Source organism: Solanum tuberosum, unplaced genomic scaffold (genome assembly GCF_000226075.1).
Source record: "Solanum tuberosum cultivar DM 1-3 516 R44 unplaced genomic scaffold, SolTub_3.0 scf00458, whole genome shotgun sequence".
NCBI classification, from domain to species: domain Eukaryota; kingdom Viridiplantae; phylum Streptophyta; class Magnoliopsida; order Solanales; family Solanaceae; genus Solanum; species Solanum tuberosum.
In genome coordinates, this window is record NW_006239378.1 from 203,414 (window position 1) to 215,826 (window position 12,413).

At 36.7% G+C, this 12,413-nt stretch overlaps 1 protein-coding gene and 1 pseudogene across 1 annotated transcript; both read left to right on the forward strand.

Annotated features, from left to right (window-relative positions):
- Positions 1-8: 8 nt before the first annotated feature.
- LOC102593217 (DNA repair protein RAD16-like) lies at positions 9-8,307 on the forward strand (annotated as a pseudogene).
- A 1,638-nt stretch (positions 8,308-9,945) lies between these two features.
- Positions 9,946-11,070, forward strand: LOC107058193 (pre-mRNA-splicing factor 18-like). Its single transcript, XM_015303597.1, has one exon. The coding sequence runs from the start codon at positions 9,946-9,948 to the stop codon at positions 11,068-11,070; it is 1,125 nt and encodes a 374-aa protein (XP_015159083.1).
- The last annotated feature ends 1,343 nt before the right edge of the window (positions 11,071-12,413 follow it).

The window sequence follows — 12,413 nt, forward strand, 5'->3', positions numbered from 1 at the left end:
TTTTCTATTTTTGGGTCATTTCAAAATCATTCAATTTCAACCAAGCTTTCAAGATTCAAGAGCTTCAGAAGAAAAACAAACAAGAAGACAAAGAAGAAGAACCTGGAATTGGCGGATTCATATTCCCGAAAAGCAGAGAGAAATTAGGGCTAGTTGTTTTTTTATGCTTAGAAACTGATATCCATCAATGGACTGGTGGTCTTCTTATATAGACTTGGTTTTTCCTCTCCTCATAAGCAAGATTTTGGGTTGAGTTAGGCCTAGGTATCATAGCTTTACATGGTATCAAAGCAAGGTCCATCCTCATTTGGGCACCCGATCCACATGGACCAGACTTTGATACCATGTAAAGATATGACACCTAGGCCTAACTCAACCCTAAAAGCTAGCTCATGAGGAGAGGAGAGGAAAGCCCAAGTCTTTATAAGAAGACCACCAGTCCATTGATCGATATCAGTTTCTAAGCATCAGAAAAACAACAAGCCCTAATTTCTCTCTACTTTTTGGGAAAATGAATACGCCATTTCCAGGTTCTTCTTCTTTGTCTTCCTGTTTGTTTTTCTTCTGAAGCTCTTGAATCTTGAAAGCTTGGTTGAAATTGAATGATTTTGAAATGACCCAAAATAGAAAATAATGAATGACATGTAAATTAAAATGCCATGCGAATCTTGTGCCCTAGCGATGAGCCGTTATCTTTAATTTTCTCCTATTTTTAATTTATTGATGTCAAATTCCATAGGGGAGATCCATCTTGAAATGCTAACACATATAAATGCTTTGAATAGTTCGCATAATTTTCTAACTAAATTGATAGTTGTTCGTGTTACTGAAGATCAAATGGATGAAGATACGGATGCATATCATAGATTCTATGGCATGGTGAGAAAGATAAAAATGAGGAAATATGAACGTGAGAGGATGCAAAAGATAAGAAGATCAGTTTTGACATGGGAGATACTGGAACAAGAAATGGATGAATTCCTTCTGGAGAATTATTCAAGATGATTTAGACTTGAATATTCATAACGTCTCGTTTGCTGAAACTGCCGAGGCACCATCAGATTTGATCTTTCCACTATTGAGGTACCGAAAGGAGTGGTTAGCTTGGTCATTAAAGCAAGAAACTATATTCAAAGGGGGTATTCTTGCTGATGAAATGGGAATGGGGAAGACGGCTGAAGCCATAGCACTTGTGCTTGCTCAACGCAAATTAAAGAAAGCAACTAGTGGTTCCAATATATTGCCGTCTTCACCCGGTACTTCCTAGGAACTCCCAACAGTAAAAGGAACTCTTGTTGTATGTCCTGTAATTGGAGCAACGCAATGGTTTCACGGGATTGAACGTTGCACCACTAAAGGAAGCAACAAAACTTTTGTGTATCATGGCACCAACAGGGAGAAATGTATGTATAAACTGGAGGAATATGATTTTGTCATTACTACGTACTCCACTATCGAGGCTGACTATTGGCCAAAGAAGTCATAACAGAACAGCAAGAACTCAAAATGGAGTGATGATGGTTCTATTGAAAATTCAGCCTGGGTTGGTGAAGATGTTTCCACAAGGAAGTCAGTTCTGCATTAAGTGAAGTGGGAGCACATCATTTTGGACGAGGCAAGTCATAGATTCATGCATTAAGTTTTTGTTTTCTTAACTTGGCATTTCCAGATACATGGTGATCATTTACTGTTTATGCAATTTTTTTCAAGTCGATCATGTTAGCTACTGAAAAATATGCTAACAGCTATGCTGGTCATTAGTTTGTGAAGAATCTTATGGTGGTTAGGAAGAAACCTATAAGTTAATTGCTGAATAATCTTAATAAAATTTTAGCTATTAAGACACAACATAATGTAAGAACATGGAATTTCATCTTCAATTCTAGTTTGAACACCCTTTTATATTTTACATGGACATTTTGTTCTCTTTGTTGCCCTGAAACAATTCTGCATGCGTTTTGTAGTCTAAGAGTAGAACTCCTAAATTTCATGTGACACAAGATCTTTTATCTGAAATGTTCTTAACTGATTGAAGTTTTGTGGCATATATAGGCTCGTTATATCAAAACTGTAGACATCAAACCACAAAGGCGGTTCTTGCTTTAGAATCTTCTTATAAGTGGGCCTTAACTGGTACACCCCTGCAAAACCGTATTGGAGAATTGTACTCATTTGTAGGTTAACTTCTGCTACTTTAACTACATTTTCCTTACTTTGAATTGGTTTGAGCTTAATTAAATTATTTACTTCTATACAGGTCCGTTTCTTACAAGTTATCCCTTATGCTTATTACTTTTGCAAAAATTGTGAGTGCAGGGGACTTGATTTTAGGTAGACACAAAGGTTCCTTTTTAAATCCTTGGTCCTACCCGGCTAGTCAGCTACCCTGAGGGTGAAATAAGCAACGACTCAAAATTATTTTGCTTTATATTGTTATTTCTGAAATATCTTGTGAGGACCGTCCTTTGATAAATTCGACAGCTTTTCTGATGTGTGCCCACATTGCCCTGACCAACGTGCACTCCACTTCCTCTGGTGGAGGAAAGTAAGTTAATAACATACATACTTTTGAGGCTTCATCTGATTGCTGACATAATAAAGTTGACACGTCTTCTTTTTCTAGTATATTACAAAACCTTTAGTGACTATGGGACACGAGAATGACGGTGGAGATGCTATGGTTTTGTTGAAGCACAAAATTCTAAAAAGCCTATTGTTAAGACGTACCAAAAAGGAAAGAGTTGTTGATCTTTCACTTCCCACAAAGACTGTAAGTTCTGTCTTGCAGTGGTGTCATGTGCTTCAATTTTGATAAGAATCTTGTATTATTGGTTACTATTTTTGGGTTCAGGTTATTATGAGAAAAGATTCTTTGGATGTGAGTGAATTTAACTACTACAAGTCATTGCACAATAGAAGTCGGGAACAGTTCGATAGGTATTTTTCAAACTCGAGCTCTTCTTCCTTGCAAGTCCAATTTCTTGGCTTCGTCTGCACCAATTTGCTGGCTCATTGTTTTTCTTTTTTTTAGCTGCATATCCTGTTTCTTGTTTATGCATGGATTACTTTCATTAAATTTGTTTCCTATAATTGCTTGTCCTTGAGTAGTTATTAAACATATTGGGTTAGTATCTTGGTTTTTAACTTAAGATCTTATACATCTTTTTCTTCCCATAAAATTCTTAATCATTTGAGTCATTGCCTGCCAAAAAGTAAGGGAGCAAAAATATTTTTATTTCTAACTATGTCTGCATTTTGTATTTTGGTGCAGACTAGTCCAGGCTGGAACTCTGATGAATAACTATGGTCACATTTTTGCTATGATCACACGCCTACGGCAGGTACCAACATTCCTACTCCTCATTCTTTTTCTTACAACATTCCTACTCATGACCCTCATGATTTGGTCACATAATCTCTATCCAATTTTCTTTTCTTGCAAAAATTCATTTTCTGCTCTTTCCCATAGTCCTTTTTAATTGACAATGCATTTCTTATGTGTGCATAGATAAGAATATTGTGGAACTTCTTTTTGTATCTTCTGTTTCATGTCGCTTTTCTGCTGTAATTTTTGAATAAACATTTCTCGGTATAAGCTTATCACTATGATATTACATTGTTTTTCCCACTGGGGGGTTAGATGTGTAGTTGGAAGATAATAATGGATAGTTAATTAAATTTGTCAAGGGGTTTATCAAAAAAAGTTGTTTGTCAAAAATTTGGTCAAGGAAATTATGGGACCAACAACAACAACAACAACAACATACCCAGTGAAATCCCACTAGGTGGGGTCTGGGGAGGGTAAAGTGTACGCAGACCTTACCACTACCTCGTGGAGGTAGAGAGGCTGTTTCCGGAAGACCCTCAGCTCAAGTGTAACAAAGCCAAGTAAAGGAAGAGAATTATATAAAGCATAACATCCAATAAGAAAAATAGTGCATAATCAACAAAGGGGGCAATACATCAAGAAAATAATGCGAGAAGTGAAACGCAGTAAACAACATAAGGCAAAAGGGATCACATACAAGAACTACAAGTGTACGGCTAAGACTCCTACAAACGCTAACAACCCATACCCTCGCCAGGAAAGACAGCACGCTAACCCTACTAGCCTTCAACCTTAATACGTGACCTCCACTCCTTCCTATCTAGAGTCATGTCCTCGGTAATGTGTAGCTGGGCCAAGTCCTGTCTAATCACCTCTCCCCAATACTTCTTGGGCCTACCTCTACCCCTCCGCGTACCCTCTACTACCAGCCCCTCGCACCTCCTCACTGGGGCGTCCGCGCCCCGTCTCTTCACATGTCCAAACCATCTCAGTCTCGCTTCCCTCAGCTTGTCCACCACAGAGGCCACTCCCACCTTCTCCCGGATAACCTCATTCCTAATCTTATCGCTCCTAGTGTGCCCACACATCCATCTCAACATCCTCATCTCCGCAACATGCATTTTCTGAACATGTGAGTTCTTGACTGGCCAACACTCCGCTCCATACAACAAGGACGGTCTAACTACCACTCTGTAGAACTTACCTTTAAGTTTAGGCGGGATTTTCTTATCACACAAGACTCCAGAGGCAAGCCTCCATTTCATCCAAGCAGCCCCAATGCGATGTGTGACATCATCGTCGATGTCACCACTTTCTTGGATTACAGACCCAAGATACTTAAAACTTTCAGGGAGTGAAACGCAGTAAACAGCAAAAGGCTAGGACTGCTCCAAACGCTAACAACCCAAACCCTCGCAAGGGAAGACAACCCGCTAACCCTACTAACCTTCAACCTTAATACGCGACCTCCACTCCTTCCTATCTAGAGTCATGTCCTCGGTAATGTGTAGCTGGGCCAAGTCCTGTCTAATCACCTCTCCCCAATACTTCTTGGGCCTACCTCTACCCCTCCGCGTACCCTCTACTACCAGCCCCTCGCACCTCCTCACTGGGGCGTCTGCGCCCTGTCTCTTCACATGTCTAAACCATCTCAGTCTCGCTTCCCTCAGCTTGTCCACCACCGAGGCCACTCCCACCTTCTCCCGGATAACCTCATTCCTAATCTTATCGCTCCTAGTGTGCCCACACATCCATCTCAACATCCTCATCTCCGCAACATGCATTTTCTGAACATGTGAGTTCTTGACTGGCCAACACTCCGCTCCATACAACAAGGACGGTCTAACTACCACTCTGTAGAACTTACCTTTAAGTTTAGGCGGGATTTTCTTATCACACAAGACTCCAGAGGCAAGCCTCCATTTCATCCAAGCAGCCCCAATGCGATGTGTGACATCATCGTCGATGTCACCACTTTCTTGGATTACAGACCCAAGATACTTAAAACTTTCTTTCTTAGGAATGATCTGTGTGGCAAGTCTCACATCCACATCTGCCTCATCCAATGCATCACTGAATTTGCACCCCAAATATTCTGTTTTGGTCCTACTCAACCTGAACCCTTTGGACTCCAGCGTTTGTCTCCACACCTCCAACCTCGCATTAACTCTGTCCCGCGTCTCATCAATCAGTACTATGTCATCCGCAAATAACATACACCATGGGACATTCTCCTGAATGGACCGCGTCAACTCATCCATCACCAAAGCAAATAGAAAAGGGCTAAGGACTGATCCCTGGTGCAACCCCATCTCAACTGGGAAATGTTCCGAGTCTCCTCCAACCGTTCTAACCCGAGTCTTGGCTCCACCGTACATGTCCTTTATCGCCCTAATATAAATCATCGGGACACCTTTAGCCTCCAAGCACCTCCAGAGGACATTCCTTGGCACCTTGTCATATGCCTTTTCAAGGTCAATAAACACCATATGAAGGTCTCTCTTCCTTTCTCTATATTTTTCTACCAGTCTTCGCATCAGATGGATGGCTTCGGTAGTCGATCGTCCCGGCATGAATCCAAACTGATTCTCAGAGTCATTTTTTTAACTGCTCAAATATGTAAAATTGGTGTAAAGATTAGACTATGGAAGACTTATTTGATGTGCATTCAAGATTACCAGATGACTGCTAAAGGTTATTAAACATAGTTGCTTGCTTAAACTATTTTCTCATGTCAAAGCTAATGTTTTGTACTAACCTTTTCTCTGTGAACTTAATTTTGAAGTGTCTGCTTCTAGTTTTCTTGTCCTTCTATTATATGAACGCAAATACAAGCACAGGCCTTTCTTTTGCTTCGTCTGAACTTGCTTCTCATAAATATATTTGTCTTACTATGGGTCATCAGCCAAATTTGATTGCAGAAAATGTCTGACCAATATAATGTCTTTCTTTAATCGGCAGGCAACTGATCATCATAACCTTGTGATCTACTCTAGAAAAGAATTGGCTAGTGGCAATAAAGAGGCTGGAGATGTTGAAAAATTATGTGACTTATGTCATGATGCAGTGGAAGATCCAGTAGTGAGTTTGCGCACCTCTACCCACTCCCTCCTCCCAAACCAAGAAATACGAAAAGAGAAGAAAAGGAAAGAAACAAATCCAGAAACTTCAAGCACCTTTCAATTGCTCATTGTCAATTTGATAGCTCTCTCCTTTTTGCATTTATTAAATTATTTTTCTGTTAGCCATTCAAGGTCCAAGAATTTCAAGCACCTTCAAGTCCTTCTAAATTAGACAGAGTCTTCTTTGAACTGTGCATCTCTTTTTGATTGTTGCAGGTTACTTCTTGCAGGCACGTGTTTTGCAAGGCATGTTTGATAGGCTTAGCTGAAAGTGTGGAGAAAATGCCATGCCCTTCATGTACCAAACTCCTCACATTTGACTTCACTGCAAATAATGATAAGGGAGATTCTAATTCTAAACCTACTGTCAAAGGGTTTAGGTCCTCAAGTATTTTGAACGAAATTCAGCTTGATAAATTCCAAACGAGCACTAAAATAGATGCTTTGGTATGCAATTGCATTCTACACTCTCATCATATTCTCCTCGGTTTGCTTTTCTTCTTTGCCTTATGGATTTCTTTCCTTTTTACAAAGAGAGCAAGAGATGTCATGTCACATCATCATATGCAGGCGCTAAACCATTATTTATTGTGATTCTCAGGCTTATTCCATTAATAGATTCAGAACTAAGAAAATGTTCTAACCCAAGGGGTGTGAGCTCGTGATCTTGTAGCTTCATCATGTCCTATTGCATTGAAGAAAATCAAACTGCTTTGAAACCCACTCAGTGGAACAAGTATTGAAGAATCTCAGTCTTGTTAATTTGATTGATGTTCCCCTTAACTCTTTGATTCTTCTACTTGTGAATAATATTGCTAAATACATTCTTGATGCTCACTTTTAATTTTATTGAATGTATGGGGAAGAAATTAGGTTCATGGTTGAAAGGGATGGTTCTGCAAAAGGAATAGTTTTTTGCCAGTTCACATCATTTTTGGATCTGATACAGTATTCTCTTAATGTAAGATATAATAGTACTTTCTCCTTCCTACTTTCCATTCCTCTTTTCAGACTAATAAAAAAGATGCTCGTATTGTGTGTATTCAGCTGTCGGGCATCAATTGTGTTCAATTAGTTTGATCCATGTCTATTGCCGCAAGAGATGCTGCAGTTAACAAATTCACTAAGGATTCAGATTGCAGGATATTACTTATGAGTTTAAAAGCTGGAGCTGTTGCTCTCAATCTTACAGTTGCATCAAATGTAAGGATCTATTTTCTTTCTCTGGGTACTGCCCTAAATTCTTAAAGCTTGTGCGTATCTAGTGTTGCATTCCTATTATATTTCCTGTTATTTGGTTTGTTTGATATACCTAACTTCACTTCTCTGCACACTCAAAGAACCAGCTCAAGATACTATTGTGACTCGTATTTATCTGTTGAATAAGCACATGACACATTTCATGTTAGGTGGCTCATCTCTTGATCCTTTCTAGGTTTTCTTAATGGATCCTTGGTGGAATCCTGCGGTGGAGCAGCAAGCCCAAGATAGAATCCATCGAACAGGGCAATATAAACCTGTCTGGTGTGTTTTGCCTTTCTTGTACTTTCGAGGCCATTGAATGGAGCTTATTATTTTCTTCTAATTTGTAGGATTGTGAGATTTGTGATAGAGAATACGATTGAAGAGAACATCATAGAGTTGCAAGAGAAGAAGAAATTACTTTTTGAAGGGCAAGTGTCCTTTCCTTACAGTCGTCACATAGTTGCATGTGTTGTGACAAAAATAAAGCATTTTGATGATTTTCCTTGCAAATTGTTATTATCAATCTTTTTATTAGATTACTTCTTTGCTCCCACCTTCCCGTCCTCCGCTCTTTCTCTTCCTAAGGTTCTTCAGAGGCCTTCACAGTTCTGAATTCAGCTGCTTTAGTAAAGAATATTAAGAAAAAGGTTCCTTACTATAAAAAGGAACTAATTTTAGTACCTTTACTATAGCACCACACTTTAAACTTTTGTTTTTTGTTCGCATCAACCACACTTTCAAACTAATACCAGAGAGAGTTGTTTGGAAGGTAAACACTCCTAAGGTTATGAGTTCGAGAAAAGGCCATTTCAAGAAATCTATCAACAAAAATATAAGAAGGAACTGAAAGTATTACAATTCAAAGTCTAACATGTCTCGAATATTGAGTGGGTTAACCTGAGAAAGAGATCCGGACAAACCTTCCAAAAAGCATAGTAGAAATTAACCACAATGTCATCTTTATGGATGACTGCTCTACCCATAAGACCATCTACAAGTGCTTTCATTATGAATCAATTGATCACATATAATTAGACTAGGCAAACTTAGGAAGTGATCTGAATCGCTATCGTATCATTGATATGATACAGACTTATTTGTGGAATACGTGAAGTATTTAGCCAAAACCTCAATAAATTAGTTGTTAGCTTATTATCCCCAAAACACTACATGACTAACACGAAAGAGGTTCCATTTATAGAACCCCAGAAAAAATCTAGCCCTCATTACTCCAAATCACATCAACCATGGACCATTACACGTATAGAAACAAATAAAAATGACAAAGGTCAGAAACAAATAGATCTATAAGGCAGATATTTAAAATTCAAATTTGGCGTTGAACAAAAAAAAAAAAATCATGTGTGAGCCACTTTTATAACGAGGATATATCAGCTCTAAATTACAAAGTTGAGGAATACTTCATGCCTTATACCTAAATAAAAAGAGAGTACATAAGTTTTTTTTCCGTGATAGAGTACATAAGTTGAGTGAGTGCTTTCATGGTGCATTTTTCAAGCTTGTCAAGTTGGAATTAATAAATGATGAGATGTTTATATAAAATACTTCCTCTGTTCCTTTTTATGTGTCACGTTCTTAGATTTCACTTGCAATAAGAAACTAAGTTTACAATTCTACCCTTATTTAATGTTTTTTTGAAATCAACTTTTCAATAAATGATAAATAAATACATCTTTTGTTTTTTAATTTGTTTGTTAGATTTTTTTTATCAAAATCAAATTTTATAGAGTAATGAAATAGTGAGAGTAATTAATCAATGTATGAAATAATTACAATGAACATTAATTACTTATTAATTTTCCTACGTTGGTCAAATATCTATTTTCAAGACTAATTAACTATCAAGGGTATAATAGAAAAAATATTGTAATTTATACATTGATTTTATGAAATGACAAGTATTATGGAAAAACTTTTTATAGTAAGAATGACATATAAAAAATTACAATAAGAGTATAAAAATTTGGGAAAATTTTAAATTCTTAAAAGTTACCAAAAAATAGAATTAGGCCAAAAACTAGTTTTTTTTTGTAGTCCTATTCCTAAATGTGTTTGCTTCTTTTTCAAATCCTATTCCTACGCCGCCTTTTGTTTTAATTCCTATTCCTAAATGGTTTGCCTCTCCTTTTCAAATCGAATTTCTACTTCGATTCGAATTTGATTTTTCTATAAATAAATAAAATTCACAATTCACAAATCAAAACCTAGAACAGAAAATATAAAATCGGCATGGATGTAGTGAAACAGATGATAGAGGAACGGAAAAGTGTAACCCAACAGGTTGGTCGCTGGAAATTTTTCAATAAATTGGAAATGGAACAGAAACTACTACAAACACGTCGTCAAGAGGAAAAACGTGAAGCTGAAGCAAAAAACCTGCGTAAAACGCAATTACAACAGCAACAGATGAAGAATGATACATCAAAATTATTGAATTCCAAAACTGACATTCAATGCCTGATCAAACCGGAATCTTCTCCATCGGCTTTGCTTCCACAAGAAGAAGTTATTCGCCGGCTTAGGTTTCTGAAACATCCGGTGACTTTATTCGGAGAAGATGAAGATGCAAGGTTTGATAGGTTGAATGTTGTGTTGAAAGCTGGATTGTTTGAAGTTGAGGATAGTGATATGACTGAAGGGCAAACGAATGACTTTTTGAGAGATGTTTTGGAGTTGAAGAAGTCACGGATGTTGAAGCGGAAGGCGACAGATCAGGATAAAGATCGTGATGACGAAGATTTGAAGAGGATGAAAACTAATTTTGAGGATTTGTGTGATGAGGATAAGATTTTGGTGTTCTACAAAAAGTTGTTGAATGAGTGGAATCAGGAGCTGGATAAGATGAGTCCTGAGGCTAAAAATCAGAAAATGGTGGCTACTTTTATGCAGTGTGCTAGGGAGTTGAATCCGTTATTTAATTTGTGCCGGAAAAGGTTACTTAATGATGACATTAGGCAAGCACTAGTTGTGATGGTTGAATGTTGTATGAATAGAGAATATAGTGCTGCAATGGATCAATATCTTAATAAGATAGCAATTGGTAATGCACCTTGGCCTATTGGTGTTACTATGGTTGGTATTCATGAACGATCAGCGCGTGAGAAGATTCATGCAAATAGTGTTGCTCATGTCATGAATGATGAGACAACTAGGAAGCTTCTATATTCAGTTAAAAGACTGGTGACATTCCGTCAACAACGCTACCCAACAATGCCATCCAAATCTGTGGAGTTCAATAGCCTTGCAAATGGCAGTGACTTACACTCTGTGCGTGCGCAAGAATCAACTCCTCAAACCTCAGAAGAAAGGCTTCCAATAATGCCTATGCCTGCACAAGGGACGTCTATAGTTTAATTTGCTTTTGAGCTCTGTTTATTCTGTATGTTGATTTTTCACAGACTAAAGTGGTTTACTTTTTCTCCTTGAAGTTGAAACTATGCCTATTCAAAGTTCTTATATCAATGTCTTTTCTTCTTTTTTCTATTGAAATGAAATAATATAAAAAACCTGCAAAGTCAATTGGTGAAGTTAACATGAAAAAATTATGGCATAATACATATATTGGCCCTTAAACTTGGCTTCAAATTTTAACTTTGACCTCCAACTTTCATAATGCACAAATAGGCACTTTAACTATTCTACCTTTAAATAAATAAACACGCGATTTTTGGAGCCAAAAGCGTGAAATGCAAACGCTCCCACGTGTATTAGTGACCCACTCAATGGCTGCCAACTAATTCAATGTATGTGGGTCCGTTTTCCTGTCTATTTGACACCTTTTCAATTTGCCATGCATTTATTTCAATCTCTTTTAATGGATATGAACCCCACCTCACTAATTCCATTCCCTTCTCTTTATTTCTGCCTCACAACTTCTTCCTTCACTTTCATTTTGTGGTAAATTAATATTTGAAAATGTCAATTATTCAATTTATAATTTATTTGTCTTATTTTTTTTTTTTAATTTATGTGTTTTCAAAGATTACATTTAAGATACTATAAATTATTAGACTTAATATTTAAAAAAATTTATTACAAATTTGAAAATTACGTAATATACACTATTAATTACAATAATTACTAATTTAAAATATTTTTTCAATCTAATAAGAGCCTACAAACACACTATACGTTACATTTAAAAGTACAATAAATCATAATTAAAATATATATTTTTTAGAAAATTTTTTGTTGACTCTTGAAATTCTATTGGTGACACATGAATTTGAATAGATGGAACAATATATATTATTGAAAGTTAACAATACTATAAGTTATTCGAAAATGACGTTAATGATTTTTATAAATTATAACAAATTAGCAACTAAAATATTTTTGAAAAAACATACAAAAAATTAGTTGATGAATCAGCCACCACACCGTGGACATGTATGCTTTTTGTGATTAAAATTGAGTTTAAGGGTTATTTTGGTCATTTAAGGATTTTTCTTTAAACTTCAAGCTTTATTAATAGTGATGTAGTCATTTTAGAGTTAACATGAACGTTTACTACCATATAAATATATATAATTTATTCAAATTTAAAATTTAAAACTATTTATTTAACGTCAATTAAAAATTAACTTTTAAATTAATTATTAGCACGGACTCTTCATCACTAGTATATAATATAATAAGCGGGAATAGAGAGGACCTTGGGGTCGACACATGTTCCTTTTTCCTTCTGGACAAAAAAA

Bases quoted from the DNA above. Each gene is read 5' to 3' on its own strand.
- LOC107058193 (XM_015303597.1), top strand. From the start codon at position 9,946: ATGGATGTAGTGAAACAGATGATAGAGGAACGGAAAAGTGTAACCCAA.